This window comes from Arachis hypogaea, chromosome 11 (assembly GCF_003086295.3).
Source record: "Arachis hypogaea cultivar Tifrunner chromosome 11, arahy.Tifrunner.gnm2.J5K5, whole genome shotgun sequence".
NCBI lineage: Eukaryota > Viridiplantae > Streptophyta > Magnoliopsida > Fabales > Fabaceae > Arachis > Arachis hypogaea.
In genome coordinates this window covers 31582208-31599582 of record NC_092046.1, presented here as the reverse complement: position 1 = coordinate 31599582, position 17375 = coordinate 31582208, and the positions used below count along the sequence as shown (strand labels likewise).

The following is a 17375-nucleotide window of genomic DNA, read 5'->3' as shown; positions in this document are numbered from 1 at the left end:
AATTTAATTTTGTTATTATGTTTTTTATTTATCTTATTTGCTCTAATTATAATAGAGTCTAGATAATAATATTATTATTATCAAGTCCGATATTTGCCGATATGAGTAATTATTGGTATTTCTTGATGAATTTAGAGTTGCTAATACCTCATCAAATAACTTTTTCCTTAATTTACTAATATCATTTATATCAGTAACTCATATATATATTTACCCTCATATATATTATTACTTTTGTTTTAATTTATTCAGTTTTCATAATTATCCGTTTAAGATATTTATAACTTGAATAGTTGACTCAGCAGCTCCAAGCCTTGACACCCAACCCCCTTTTATTAATGAATCATGACACTTAGCCAATAATCACCCTTAATCATTATCTAATGTCATCATCCTTTGATTATTAGTTTCATTCATTTGGCCGAAACCCAAAAGCAAAAGAAAAGAAAGAAAACGTGACTAGTAACACTAATAAAATATCTAATTCGATTAAATTGTTTGTATCTTTCTCCTCTACATGTTGACGTCACTTTTGTTCAAGAGAAGTTGACGGTGAATTGCTCCTCCTCCCTTGTGGTTCGACTGAAGGTGTAACTAGGTGGAGTAGCCGATTTCTGACGTTTTCTTCTTCAATTATTCAGTCAGAAATCTTTACTAGAGTTTTCGTTATTTTGGTCTCGTACGGAGGTAGGTTTTTGGTTTCGTACGGAGGTAGATTTTTTATAAATTTTCACCAATTAAATCTGTATTGGATAAGTGAATTGATGTTGTGATTGATTATTGATTGAGTTTGATTGAATTTATGTTGAATTTTTATGATATATCGATTATTTGATAATGATGATGGTTCAGCCAGTGTTAGTGCAGTCAAGAACTGAATTATTTTGAAGAATCCGGGACTGGGATTATATTGAAAAATTGAGTAAATTTTGTGTAATTAAAGGACCGAGCGATTAAATTAAAAGTTGTGAAAAATCAGTAACTGTAAAACTCGAAAACGAATTAATTTTTAAGTAAATATTTTTGGAGAAAAAGGAATAAGAATTTCAGTTTTGGGAAAAATGAGAGATCAGTGTTGGAGTTTTAGTTTGTAGGGTAAAATTGTATTTTAATAAAAAAGATCAAGTTAAAATTTGTAATTATATAAGTTTTCAAGTTTTTGGACAATAAATAAAGTACATGAGTAAAATGGATATTTTATAAAAGTTTAAGGTTACTTTAAGAATATTTAAATAAGTGAGGTTTCAAATATAATTTTATAAAATATTAGGTTAAAAGAAAAATAATTAAAAATTTGAGGTTTAAAACGTAATTGATAAAAGTTTAGAAGTAAAGTTTAAAAAGTTAAGTCTTTAAGGAAGTTGTAAATACTATTATTTATTTATTACTTAAATGATTTTATTTGTATTAAAGAAAATTATTATTATTATTATTATTATTAAGAATATTATTTAGTAGAGATATTATTATTATCGATATTATTAATGGTAAGATAGAACAAAATAAATAGAAGTACACTTTTAAAAGAATTAGAGACACAAAGTTAATGTAGGAATCTTATGATTCTCTTTCCATAAAATACTTAGTGGAACACGAGAGAATAGTGCAAAGATAGTTTGAGCTATTAAGGATAAATAAGTAAAAGACTAAAGAAAGAGAGAAGATAAATTGGCACGTGTGATTATGAGAAGGTCACGAGAGGGTGACGGTAATTATGGTTATGGTGCCAAAGGATAAATGTTAACTAGTTGTGGGCTTTGTATATGAATGATTTTGCGGCAACGCTCGTAAATATGGAATGGCTTCAAGGAGATGGGGTCACATGCTTCAGCTGGAAAATCAGCGCCAACAAGTACTTGCAGAGGTCAATTCGACATACTTCAACTGGAGAATCAGCGCCTACAGAAAGTAGGAACTTGCGGAGGTTATGTCGTTGAAATGCCTTATTTGACTTTCGAGTTGGATTGCGTCAGGTGCGGGTCAAAGCCGACAAATGAGCTCATTACTTGCGATAGAAATAGACATGCATCATCCTTGTTTGCACATTTTACATTTGGTTCGGTATTGTGAATTGTTTATGGTTACTTGAGTATATTTGTGATTTTCATTAATTGTTAATCTGGATTTCTGTAACTGGTTATTGTTCTGGTTCCTTGTGTTTGGCTGCGATTGCCTGAAACAGTGATAGTCCGAACTTAATTATCTACCCCCAACCCTACTAAGAACTTTCCAGTTCTTACCCCTTCCTTCTTCCTCTTCAGATGGAGACAAGAGTTCTGTTCTATGAGCTGGAGCATCCATATATATATATATGAAGGACCCTGTACAACATAGTTTTTATATAGTAGCCGCTGAGCCTAGGGTACGTATGTGCGTGTTGTGTGATCATTCCTTCCGACATCCAATCAACACTCCGCTCTTTAACACGGATATGTCTTACGAGTTTTCTCTAGCATGGCTTTACCCAGACGCTCCTCATCATCCGTTTTATGATGGACCTGGACTTCATCATCACCCTGTTCTGCTTGAGTGGGATCTTCCTTTAGAGTCGATTTTGTCACTCTCATCTGGACTTTTGGCATATGATCAGCATACGACTTCTGTCAGTGGGCCTATGTGCAAGGATTAGAGTAGTGATACTAGTGCCAGAATTTCTCATGAGATTATCGAGATCTTTGACAACGATGACGAGGACCACGAGAAGTATCCTAATGTGATCGAGATTTCTTTCTCTAATGATGGCAGTTGATGATTAGAGGTGACGGTGTGATTTTGGGAGTTTCTTATGTTAGCCTAAATTTTGTATTTAGTATCTCACTTTTGATTAAACTCACCGAGAGAGTAAGCTATAAATAATTTGACTAGGCTAGTTTCAGACGCCAACTTAAGGGCTTCCAATATGGACCAGGACCCGGAGTATTGGTTGTGTCTATAGTAATAAGTTGTGAAGAGTTGTATGCTAACTAATATTTTGTAACAGTATGTGTGTGTGTGTGTGTGTGTGTGTGTGTGTGTGTGTGTGTGTGTGTGTGTGTGTGTGTGTGTGTGTGTGTGTGTGTGTGTGTGTGTGTGTGTGTGTGTGTGTGTGTGTGTGTGTGTGTAAATAGTGTACATGGTGTATATTATGCTTAGGGAAATGCTAGGGGAACAATGAAAATTTTGAACAACATGAACAACCACCAATCAAATGAAAATATACTACACCCTAATTTAATGCTACTAATTAAATTTACTCTTTTAACCCTATTAATTCACATTGTTTACACATTGTTCAAAAATCTTGTTGGTTACCTATACTTTTCCTTATGCTTATCCTTGACGTTCATGTTATTGTTTTTCGTATTTAATTTTACATCATCGTTTGTCTATGCGTAATTAGTTTTCCTGCGACCCTTTTTGTGTTAGAAAGAAAAAGTTTTTCTGAAACACGAATTCGTACTAACACGATTACATGCTTAATAATAATATTAGTTAAGTTTTTGGGTGACAAGTTGGTGACACTCGATTTTCAGTATGATCATGACATATTAGAAATTGGGGCGTTACACTGATTAGTGTTATTAATATATTCCCTTTGCAGACATGATGACAGGTAGCAGAGGTAGAACAAGTGGGTCTTGTGGTTGTGGTAGAAGGAGGGTTTTCACCGGATCCCCAGGGACTGCTCAATCATCCCCATCTACCCTGACTACCCCGTCGACCCCTGTGACATCACAGGCGGATCCAACGGACCAATAATTCATCATGGTCCTAAACCCGAACTACATGCCTCCTTCTGCTACGCCCCTTCCCCCCCCTACAGCTCCAGCGACAGATCCCGCAGTGGGTGATTCCTTTATTGTGTCCCAGCCAGATGCCCCTCCACAACCGCCCGTGATACGGATGGGGATTTGGCTTGATGGCTTACAGGCGTGTGTGCATACTATTTTAATGTCTTTTATCCGCAATCTATTTTGAATATGTTAAGTTTTATGTGCTTTTATGTGTTTGCTAATCTTAAGTTTTTTATTGATAGGTTTACACCAAACAACAATGCATGTACACAAGAGATCTTCAACAGGATTAAGTCCATATACGACACCGCATGTCCGAGCTACACGAAGATCCCTGCTGAGACCAGAGAGCGATGGTTTCAGAAGTGAGCGGTAAAAACTCAATAATGTTGTTGAATTAACTATATTTCAACTATTTTTTATTTTGACTAACTAATATTGTTGAATTACTTTGTGCAAGAGAAATTTATCTAGGATAAGGAACATGATATCTTGATTAGGAAGATCTATGACCACCGGGTAGCTAAGCAACTTCAGCAGATGATGCATGACTTTCTTCAGGGGCGCGACAACCTAACTTTTTGGCTCCGTCCAGATCTTAAGAAGGAACTGGACGTTCATTTTAGTATTGATGAAGGATTCAAGTGTCGCCGTTTGACAAACAGAGCTAACAGGGCTTCGTCAAGGTCATCGAAGTATACTGGTAGGTCGACGACCTTCATGAAGACGAAGAGCGGACTTGTATGTAGTTTATTTGCTAATATCTGTTAATTATTCTTGAATTAATTGTTGATTTATTATATTAGTTGGTTTTAATATGTATATTCTAAGTCGTTGGATCGTGAGGCAACATAGATGGAGACCTTCAAGCATACCCATATGTTGAAGGCCAACAATGAGATATTTGTTGATGAGCGGTTTGCGACTCAATATGTGAGTTTCAATTAATTTTAACTTTGAAATTTATTCAGTTTAAAGTCAATTAACTGTCATCATAATCACAACGTGTGTTACACAGGAGGACTACACACAGAGATTGAAGGCCGCTACATAGCAATCTCAGCCGCCTAGTGGGGACAACCCCGCCAGCTCTGATGCCTCAGTGGTAGATCCTGATAAGGCTTGGCGCGAGACCGTCTCTGAGCCCTACACGAATTGGGTCTCCAGGTTAGGGTTGTTCTTTGCCAGTGACCTCTGCACCTCCGCATTGGCGGTTTAATCTGCCTCTGCCTCTGCCACCAGCCCAGCCGATCTCGAGGAAGTTGTTGACTTGAGGGAGGAGGTGCAGAAGATCACACAGGAGCTTTACCAACAAGCTCAGCAGTCTGAGCAGAGGTATAATGAGCTTCTTGCACGCGTGGGAGGAGCCGCTGCCATCAGCTCAAATCTGACGGAGAAGCTGGAGCGGCTAGAGTATTTACGAGAGCAAATGGAGGTGTATAACGAGCAGATGCGCACTGGTACCAGCGGCGCTCATGGTACCAGCAGTAACGCTGCTGGTGGAGCACAGTGTCAGCACTACCTACTCCGCCGCCTCAGCAGGGGGAAGACGACGATGACGTGACTATTACTCAAATCTTTAGGATTTAAGGATTGGATTTATTTCATGTATTTTTCATTGTATTCTACTTTGTTTGACTTTTTATTATATTTTGACCATTGATATTTAATAAAATCATTAGTTAATTTCTTGTAATTTTGAATTTCTATCCTAATTTTGTAAACAAAAATTTTAATTTGACTACTAATTGTGGGCTAATTGTAAAAAAAAATCACAACTACTGTTGGATTTACCGACAAAAAAATCCAATTGTACTTGGGCGCCATAAAACATAATATGGCGCCAAATCCGACGGTAATCATCAACTTAGTTTCGTCGTATTAATTGAAAAATCGACACAAAATCTGCTGGTAATTAGTATCGGGCGGAATAATCCGCCGGTAAAAATTTTTCGTCGCCGTTTGTACCATCAAATTCAATTCGACTGTTAATCTGACGGTAAACTAATTACATACCAATGGATTTATTTGATGAATCCGCCGGTAGATTTGACAGTACTCGGCGTATTTTTTGTAGTGGCACTAAATATATCTAAAAGTTGTTATAGGAACTAGTAACTTAGTGACGATTTCAAATTGTCCCCTAAAAATTTCATGACAGTTTAAAACAATCATGAAATTTAAGAAAAAAACTATCACGAAATTTATTAATTTAATAACAGTTTCAAAACATCGCAAAATACAATGTAAAAAATACCTTGACGAGTATTACAAATTAGTGATGGTTTTATACTTCAAAAACCATCATGAACAGTTTAGCGACACTTCTTACCAACGGTGGTCCAAAACCGTCACTATGTCAGCTGGCGACCCTCAAATCCATGACATTTTTTTTAATCATCGCAAAAATATTCAGTGACGATTAAAACTGTCATCAAACAATAAAAAAATATGGCAAAAATGCTGTTTTGTTGTAGTAAATAAATTAAGGGTTTATTGAATGTTTAAATTATTTTTTCAAAATCAATATCATTCTTTTGAGATTTTTTTAATCTCTAAATCTAGATCTTTTAAAGTCCAAAAATAATATTTACTCATAAAATTAACTTAATCCTGTGTATAAACTGTGTTTGAACTGCGATACAACATAAAATTATAAACAAAAAGTTTTTATGAGCAGTTTAATTACACCAAAAAAAAAAGTAGAGAGTAAAATTAAATAAAGAATATTCTTTTTTATTAAATTTAAAATAAACATATGCATTGCAGATGTAAAATTTTATTGATAATTTTTTTTCCTATTTTAAAAAGAATAATATTAACTCTTCACCACAACTCCACCTTTTCCCTTAATATTTCCTTTTCACAAAATCATTGGCTATTTCTCATTTTAGAATAAACATATTTTTCTATGTAACCCAACAAACAATAGGCACAACATCACAATCGCTATATAAAGAAAAATTCAAATTTCAATTAAAGATAGCGACATAACGGGGTATATGCGTCAGGGTGTATGTGGGTGTTGGCTTCGTATAGGCAGTCTTTCATATTATTTTATTGGTGGAGTTGTAGTATGTATTAGCTCCAGCCCTTTGTTATTTGCTTCTTGTTTTTTTTTGCTCTAGTTACTGTTGCTTCGCAGTGTGGAGTTGTAATGATTATCCAGAAAATGAGTCCATATTATATAATCAATGGATAATGTGTTACAATTTCTTTTTAACTATATGAATAGAAAATATGTAAAAGTAAGCCAAAATATTGTTCTTTTTAATTTCATTTTTTCCAAAAATATAAATAAAACAGAAAGTCATAAAATTGACAAACCTAAAATTCTTATTTGAAAATGTGAATAAGTTGATTACCTTTGATAATTTTTACTTTTAACACATAATATCTAATTTCAAAATTTCTTTTGACTGCCAATCCATATGTTACTACTCATGGTACACGTGTCAATAATTACTTATACTTTTACCCCAAATTTGATCCATACATGTAATTCTTTCTACTATCTAATTTAAGCTGTATTTATTTAAAAAAATGAGACACTAAAACAGAAACACAAAAACACATCATTTTATTTGACAAATAATATATAGATAAATATATTATATTTAAAGACATTAAATTAGTATATTTTATGTCTATTTTGACACAAAAAATATAAAAATACTAATAAATGATACAATTTATTTTTTATTTTTTCTTTTATTATTCTTGTTAATTTTTAAAATTATATTTTTTTCTCAAATTTTTTATTAAAAAAATAAAAATAAATTAAATTTTCATAATTTATTCTATTTTATCATTAAATAAAATATAAAAATATTAAATTTTATCTCTCTATCTTTTATATCTTATTTTCAATGTCTTATCTTATCTTCTTCTTTGAAACAAAAGGAACTTTATATACTCATACTTAACTCCATGGGTTCATTTCACATCATCACCCTTTTTTTTGTAATTCTAGTAATATTTATTTTCCTTTTTTTTTTCAAATACTACATTCCATATAGATCATCATTTATACTTAAATCCTGACTTCAACTAATCGGTCCCTTAGCTTAGTCCCCTTCCTTTGCTACTCATTGCTATTATAATTAATCAAGTTCTTTTGTATAAAGTATAGTAACTAGCTAGTATAGTAGAAGCTACCGAAATTGAAAAGCTTTTCCCACCAATCATTCACCAGTGCTACCCCATTCCACACCGTTAAAAACACGTTACACCCAATACTTTTATTGCTTGTGCACAAAATCAACCACACTCACTCTCACTAGTCACTACTACTTCACTACCATAGTGAGTATATTCTATTCATAGTGTGATAAAAATGGATACGCTGTTTAGGCTAGATCCACCGTCCCTAAACTCCACAACAACATCATCAACCAACTCTCATCAAAATTATTATTATTATTATGACCAACACCAACTAGAGGAAGAAGCTGAAGAAGAATGCTTCAACTTTTTCATGGATGAAGAAGACCTATCCTCTTCTTCTTCAAAGCAACCAGAACAATATTACCCTTATTATAACCAATTACAACCCCACTACCATTTATTATCATCCACTACCACTACTCATCATGATTTATCGTCAACATCATTCTTACCACCCACTCCACCACCATCAGATTTCAACTTTGAATTCTCATCAGGCACGTGGGCACCCAACATCCTCCTCGACACCGCACGTGCCATCGCTGACAACAACACCACGCGACTGCATCAACTCCTATGGATGCTCAACGAGCTAAGCTCTCCATACGGCGACACAAACCAAAAACTCGCCGCGTATTTTCTTCAAGCCTTGTTCAGCCGCATAACCACCGTCGGCGAACGAACCTACCGAACCTTAACGTTAGCTTCGGACAAGACTTGCTGTTTCGAGTCCACCAGGAAGACGGTTCTCAAGTTCCAGGAGGTTAGTCCCTGGACCACGTTTGGACACGTGGCGTCCAATGGCGCCATCTTAGAGGCTCTCGATGGGGAGCTCAACTTGCACATTGTGGATTTCAGCAACACGTACTGCACACAGTGGCCAACGCTTCTTGAAGCCTTGGCCACTCGTAGCGACGACACCCCGAACCTCCGGTTAACCACCGTCGTCACCACCAGACCTGGTGACTCTGGCGACGCTGTTCAGAGGGTCATGAAGGAAATAGGTGATCAACCAAAAAGCAAAATTATAAACATTCATGATTATTTTATTTTCTAGTGTTCTTCTTTCTTCTCTAAATTTGTGTCATCATCATTCACTTTTGCACGAACCAACTTATGAATCATCTTCTCTTCTTTTACTGTTCCAACCACCTTCTTTACAATAATTTGAGAAATAATTATAAACATATAGCATCCGTAAAAGAGAGTACATATATGTTAGTTAGAACTTAAAGTAGTTAGCTTTGATTGATTGATTGAAGATCTTATATTTTATATTGAAGTTTATGAATTAACAGTGTAAAAATCTTTTCTTTTGTCTGAATCTATCTAGCAGTATGGTATAATTTTTTTCAAAAGTAATAGGTACACATTAAAATGAGTAATCATGTAAATATATTTGTAATTTAACTTTATTTTTTTAATTTATATTATATATTGATGGTTAATTTTAGGTGTATATCTAAGTATACTCGAATTCTTTTTAATTTAAAGTAAATCAAAACTAAATCCATATTATTATTGCTATCTAAATCATGATTATGATTGCTTTATGAATAGGTACAAGGATGGAGAAATTTGCGAGGCTAATGGGAGTTCCGTTCAAATTCAACGTCGTTTGCCACGTCGGCGATCTCTCCAATCTCAACTTCGGCGATTTGGACATCAAGAACGAGGAGGCCTTAGCCATCAACTACGTGAACACGCTGCACGCGATCACACCCGTCGGGAACCACCGTGACACGTTGATATCCTCGCTGGCGAGGCTAAACCCTCGGATCGTGACGGTGGTGGAAGAAGAAGCGGATCTGGACGTTGGCGCCGAAGGCCAGGAGTTCCTTACAGGGTTCGAGGAATGCGTGAAGTGGTTTAGGGTTTACATGGAGGCGCTGGATGAGAGCTTTACGAGGACGAGTGGGGAGAGGCTGATGCTGGAGAGGGCGGCGGGGAGGGCGATTGTGGACCTGGTGGCGTGTACGGCGGAGGAGTCGGTGGAGCGGAGGGAGACGGCGGTGAAATGGTCACAGAAAATGAGGGAAGGTGGGGGGTTGAATAGGATGCCGTTTAGCGAGGAGGTGTGTGATGACGTCAGAGCATTGTTGAGAAGGTATAGGGAAGGGTGGTCGATGGCACAGTGTTCCGATAACGGAGTATTTCTTTGTTGGAAGGACCAGCCGGTGGTGTGGGCCAGTGCATGGAAGCCGTAGAAGCAAGGAGAGAACGAACGAGAGAGAGAGAGAGAGAGAGAGAGAGAGAGAGAGAGAGAGAGAGAGATATCTTTGTTGTGTTTTTGGCACGTGCGTATGATTTTTTTTTTCTCCATCAGTATTGGTTTTTAATCTTTTTATCATTATATGTTTAATAATAATAGGAGTTTGGCTTGTGTTAAAAGGGGTGAAGTAAGTAAAAACAATCTTTGTTGACATATTTTGTGATTGACTTTGGCTGTTTTTTATTTTTATATTTTAACCAAGGAATAGATGTGGTTTTTGGATATTATTTGTAATAACTGTATGTATAAAGTTATTCATTAATTAATTGATTGCTTATGTATTTTAAATTTTTTAATGTAACGATAATATAAAAAGTTTTACAAAATTATTTAAATATGTCTATTTTTTTAGATGACATTTACATTATGGGAGTTACTTACATAAAGACATTTAAAATATCTTTTTTTAAAAATATTTTTTAATAATTAAAATTTAACACATTTAATCGATTAAATTTTATTATTTTTGTTAAAATTAGACGAGACAAATCGATTTGACTAATAAATTGGTACATCAAATTTTAAATCGGTCTAAATTAATATTTTTTATAAAAAAATGACCACAATACCTCTATTATAAAAATAACTAAAATATTTCTATTATATATATTAATTTTAAAAATTTTAAATCATAATCTTTCTCTTCTCTCTATGTCATTATAGGATTAGGATTTAGAATTTTTAAAATTAATATATATATATAAAATAAGAATATTTTAGTCATCTTTTATAATTAGAGTATTGTAATCATTTTTATAAAAAAAAATATTAATTTAGATCGATTCAAAGTTTAGTTCACTGGTTATTTAGTCAAACCGATTTGTCTAGTCTAATTTTGACAAAAATAACACGGTTTAATCGATTATATATATTAGATTTTAATTATTAAAAAATCTTTGAAAAAATTATTTTAAACATCTTTATCTAAACTACTTCCTTCCATTATTAATATAAAAGTTAATATGTAATTATATAATTGAATGTATATTTAAAATTACTTTTCATTGATAAGCAGTAAAATTAAATTCCTTTTAAGTTTGTGGCTATTATTTAGATATTTTTTTTTGGGTATAAGTATAACATCTAAAATCCTCCAAGATAGAATGAGATAGATATTCGTCTAATCAAAAGTGCATGAATGAACATTTATATTGGCTTCTAAAAAGTTTTAAATCGAATACTTTAATTTTTAATAAATTTTTATTTATTAAAATTTTTAAAAAATTATTTTTATTGGACAGATTGATCTCTTTGTTATTTTGAAAAAAAATAATTTATTTTATTTATACGAAGTTTTTTATCAAACAATATTATAATAAAATTCTATAAAGACTTATTTATCCAATATATATTAAAAATTTGAGTTGAAAACAATAGAAAAATTGGATCACTAATAAAAATAACTCTCAACATCTTTTAGGAATAAAAATTTATTAAAAAACTAAAATACCCTATCTAAAATTCTTTTATGACTAATCTGAATGTTTGTTCAAAAGTATACATACAAGTGCAAAATCTCCCCCTACTTGCTCCATTTCCAAAGCAAGGAAAAAGTGAGAATAATTAAAAGCAAGTGGAGAAAGAACAATATCATAGAAGGGGTGTGGTGTCACATGTATATATATATTAGCAGGGTTTAAAGCGTTGTAAAATAAATAAATAAAAAAATAATAAAATATAAATATTAAAATATAAATAAAAAACTCTAATATTAATATTTATTAATATTATTATTCTATTATAATAAAAATAATTTATATATTAATATTGTATATGTTGCAATATAAATATATAAAGAGAGAAAGAGAAAGAAGTATTTTACATTCATATTATTTTGTTTATTGTCATAAGCTTAAACCTCTATTTATACATGCATTAAGTTTTAATTTTTTAAATTTTATTAATAAAAAATTAAACTTTTTTTCATTGAGAAACCGAGCCGTCCAAGTATTAATGGGCATCCAACTCATTCTTCATCTTTATCACAATACTCTCCTTGGATGACTATTTAGGATTATACCTCGTTAAAACCTTATTAAAGAAAAATTCAACCGAAAAAATTTTAATGAAGAAATAAGAATACAATATCTTTTGTGATGGGAACTGCCTCATTAAACACCTTGACAAGAAAAATTCAATAGTAAAAAAAATTGACCAAAGAAAAAAGAGTACAGTCTCTCTCTCTTGTCAACATTATTTTATATCTCGAAATCAGCGCATCCCAATCTGACGTATCAATATTTCAAAGGAGGATTTCAAAAGTGATTTTGTAAATAAATCTGCCAGATTATCGCTTGAGCGGATCTGTTGGATATCAATTGTTTCTTGATTTTGAAGGTCACGAGTGAAGAAGAATTTGACAGAAATATGCTTTATTCTATCACCTTTGATGTATCCACCTTTAAGTTGAGCAATACATATTGTATTATCTTCAAACAGAACAGTTGGAGCTATCTTATGATCAATCAGTCCACATGATGACAGAATATATTGGATCAAACTCTTGAGTCAAAAACACTCGCGACTAGTTTCATGCATCGCTAGTATTTTAGCACGATTAGAGGATGTTGCTGCAATCGTCTGTCTCGTGGACCTCCATGATATAACTGTACCACCATATGTGATTGTTTTAGATCTCTCTTTGTGTGGATCAAACAAGTATCCTGCATTTGCATAGTCAACTAATTGTGACTTGGATCCATATGAATAAAACAATCCCATATCAACTATTCCATGAAGATATTGAAAGATTTGTTTGATTCCATTCCAATGTCTGATCTTCTGGTTGGAGAAAAACTATACCTTACTTGTAAATTTATAACAAATGATATATCGAGTCGTGTATTATTAGCAAGATACATTAGTGCCCCAATGGCACTAAGATATGATACTTTAAGACCAATGATATCTTCATTTTCTTCTTTAGGACGGAATTGATCATTTTCCACATCTAAAAATCTTACGATCATTAGGGTACTTAATAGATGTGATTTATTCATATAAAATCTCTTCAAGATCTTTTCTATGTATGTTGTTTGATTAATAAAGATTCTATTTTTTATATGCTCGATCTGCAGGACAAGACAAAATTTAGTCTTTCCAAGATCTTTTATCTCAAAATCTTTTTTTAGAGCTTTTATAGTTGTTGGAATTTTTTCAGGGATTCTAATTATATTTAAATCATTAACGTACATAGCAATTATAATGAATCCAAATGCATATTTCTTTATGAAAACACATGTGCAGATATCATCATTCTTAAATATGTTTCTAGCCAAATACTCAGTAAGACGATTATACCACATTCGTCCAGATTGCTTTAGATCATATAAAGATCTTTGCAATTTGACTGAGTATAACCCCTGCAAATATTCATTAGATGGTTTAGATATCTTTAGTCCTTTAAAGACTTTCATATAGATTTCACGATCTAATGATCCGTATAATAAGTTATTACCACATTCATTAGTTGCATATATGTAGTTTATAATATGCGGATAAACTGACCAAATAATATAAGTGGAGAAAGAACAATATCATAGAAGGAGTGTGGTGTCACATGTATATATATTGGGTTCAAAGTGTTGTAAAATAAATAAATAAGGAAGAGATAATAAAATAAAAATAACGAAGTGTAAATAAAAAATTTTAGTATTAGTATTTATCAATATTATTATATCACTATAATAAAATAATTCATATATTAATATTGTATATGTTACAGCATAAATATACCAAGAGAGAAAAAGAAAAAAATGTTTTATATTTATATTGTTGTGTTTATTATCAGAGATATTTATACACACACTAATCTTTAATTTTTCAAACTTCATTAATAAAAAATTAAACTTTCTTTCATTAAAAAATTGAACCGTTCGAATATTAATGAGTATCCAATTCATTCCTCTTCCTTATTACAATATAAAGATCGTTTCTGTTTACTAAATTATGGTTCATAATTTTTTATGGTTGAATAAATAAACATTTTATTATTATAATTTATTTTATATACATGGATGATGTAAAAGAATTTTACATATATACTTAATTATATATCATCACGTTAATAAAAATAATTTTTTTAAAAAATTCTCATATAAATTTTCATAAAAAAATTAATGTTATTTAGATATTGTGTAAAATGATTATATTATAGTGTACTAAAATTAAATTGTTATTTTATTATATATAAAAGATTATTCCAGTATTCCTACTAGCAACGAATTAATTACCTAGCTTATACAATTTCCTTTATTTATTTAGCTTTTGGCGTAGTGAAGCTTAATATCAGCATTCATATGTAAACAGATGATCATATTCCCTCAAATTTAAGTTATCGTTAGCGTGGTTTAATCTTTTATATACAAAAAAGCAGATCGTTTACCAGTCACAAAAAATGATAAGCATATTGACTTAATTAGTTAAGAGATGCATGACACTTTGCGCGGTTGACTATTAGGAAGTACATAAAATTGTCATAGTGTCCCAACTAATTGTCATGTATTTTCTCAATATTAAATATTTTTTTAATATTATTAGTAGTAGTTAATTAGTCTTGGCCTACCATAATTGACTTAATAACTTCTTTTTACTAGTGGGTTCAGAATTCAATTAAGTTGGGAGTGATTTTGGTTTGTGAATAACTAATAACAAGCATGATGATATCATCGTCCATATTACAAATTCAATAAACAATTTTCATTTGGAGATCGTAAGCCACACGACAACCAGCGACTTATATATATTAGGTTAAACTAACATGTATGACCGTCAAAATGAATATCTAATTTTTTTTGTTTAAACTGAATTTCTAACCTTAAAGCTGGTAGAAAATTTTTAATTGTTTAAAATATTAATAAATTTTTTATTCGGCAAAGTGATAAAAATTAAATGTTCTTTAAAACATTAACATTTGGCATATATAAAAAACAGATTTATTACACATCCAAGTAATATTACTATCTAAGTCATCCAATCAAGTAGATTTAACACCAACAAAAACTATTCTCATTAAAAAGAGCGTGATTACACGCACACACTAACTAAGTCATTTACGTTCACGCGCTATGTTATCGTCATCATTGTCGTCTTTTTCTTCTTCGCGTTCCTCCTACTGCTCCTCTTTTTTTTTTCTCTTTCTCTCTCTTTCTCCTTCTCTTTCTCCTTCATAATGATTGAGACATATAAACTCAGTTCGAAAATAAGCACACAAACAAAATTAAATTGTGAATAGAAACACATTCAAAATCAATTTTAGATCATACAACATCATCAACATGGCAAAAATTCAATAATAACAATAACAATAATGACGATAACGATAACGACGATATGTATAAGAAGAAGACGACAATAACGATAATGATGATGATCATGATGATGATGGAGGAGAAGGATGAAAAGGAAGGAAGAGAAAAAATTCCAATAAAAAAAGAAGAAAGAGGAGGAGAAGGTGGTGTTGGTGACGATAATAATGAAAAAAAAGGTGACGTAGCATCAAAGGTAATGAAGAAAAAAAGAAGAAAAACGTCCGTGATGTAAATTACTTGAATAAATTTAAATATTAAAATTGTTTGAATGTGAAGAACAATTCTATAAAAAATTACTTGTTGATTGATTCATAAAAAATTTCTAAATTTGTCTTCATATATCATTAGTGTATCAATAGATATGATATCTATTTTTTTAATGTGTATGTAAACAATAAATTTAGAATTAATTAACTTCATAAGATTATACAAATTCCGACACTTTTTAACTGCAGTTTTTACCAACTACTTCTAATTGACAGTCTAGAAGTGGTTAGCACAACGGACATGACATGTTACAAAATCCATTTCTTTTTACAGTAGTAGAATAATCAAATCTATAATAAATCATTAATCAAAATTATTTACAATAATAAAATAAAAAATTACAAGATACTAAATTCGAATGTATACAATGATTAATTGGTGATAGATTTTTTGTGGACAGGAATAATATAGTAGAAAAGAGAGAGAAAACCTTAATAAGAAAAAAAACATTGTTATTAGTTTATTACTTTACCTACTAAAATTAATTTATAGTTGTAACATTTTTTTCCATAATTACATGTAATTGATATAACTTTACTATTTGTTTATATTTTGGCCTAAAAAATATAGTCAGATCCAAAATGAATAAAAACCCACTTAATAAAGATGGCCTCATCTATTCCTATCCGATTTTATAGAAATCGAGCGCAATGACAACCAATCCAACTCTACTTATCTAAATAAGATGAATCTCAACTAACTCCTACTTATGTAGAAAGGATATTTTAACAACTTTCCTAACAAAAAGAAATGGTTATCCACCATAAAAAATGGAATTACTTTAAAAGGTGGTTATTAACTCTACTATAAATACACTAACGTTTTTGGATATACTGAAAACCCAATCTATTAAAAATTTTTGTTAACTTAAGTATCGGAGTCTTTTGCAAGTACTACCTCCCACTTTCTTACGAGAATTTCAGACGGTGGCACTTCGACACCAGTACAAATCGAACATTGCCTCAAGTCTGGATTTCACGTTCAAGCCAAAATTACCGTTTCAAGTAACATTCCAAACTATTTTTTTTGGGTAATGAATTATATGGATAGCATGATGCATTTAAATTTCGAATATCTATTTTGCCCAAAAAGAATAACACTAAAAAAATATTAATAACCATTTCAGTTTTACAAATATTAATGATAACATTTCTATAAAAAAAGAAAATCATTTTGATTTCTCATATTTGTTTTGACTAGTAAGTAATAAAAGATCAGAGAACATGAATTTCTTATACGCATTATAAATATATTTTGGTTCATGAGAGTATTTAATTTTTTTTCCTTACTAGATAGGATTTAATTATTCTTTTCTTAATAGAAAATGAAAAAAAGGAAAAATATTAATTCCCCAATTAAAAGTAGCCTGATCATTAACGATTGGAGAATAATTATCCAAATTATTGTATGTTTTAGGTTTTGTTTAGTGTTCACAAGTGGTTACCTGAGCAAAAGGTTGAGTGAAAGGGATGGTAAAGCTTTTTGAATCCATGAGTAGAAATATTTACAAAAAATTTTAATGCTCAAGTCAGTCGAGTCGGCGAAGTAAATGTTTTTAGGATTAGATTGCACACTTTGAGCGTGTAT

General features: G+C 31.5%; 1 protein-coding gene across 1 annotated transcript; it reads left to right on the top strand.

Moving 5' to 3' along the window:
• Window positions 1-7993: 7993 nt before the first annotated feature.
• Window positions 7994-10493, top strand: LOC112720620 (protein SHORT-ROOT). The gene is made up of 2 exons (XM_025771612.3): window positions 7994-8944; window positions 9501-10493. Exons 1-2 carry the CDS (start codon window positions 8110-8112, stop codon window positions 10145-10147), a joined length of 1482 nt encoding a protein of 493 aa, XP_025627397.1. The 5' UTR covers window positions 7994-8109; the 3' UTR covers window positions 10148-10493.
• The last annotated feature ends 6882 nt before the right edge of the window (window positions 10494-17375 follow it).

What these genes read in the sequence shown, in the direction of transcription:
- LOC112720620 (XM_025771612.3), top strand. Translation starts at nt 8,110, where the DNA reads ATGGATACGCTGTTTAGGCTAGATCCACCGTCCCTAAACTCCACAACA. An exon ending in GAGGGTCATGAAGGAAATAG is followed by an intron (nt 8,945 to 9,500) that starts GTGATCAACCAA and finishes CTTTATGAATAG; the next exon opens with GTACAAGGATGGAGAAATTT.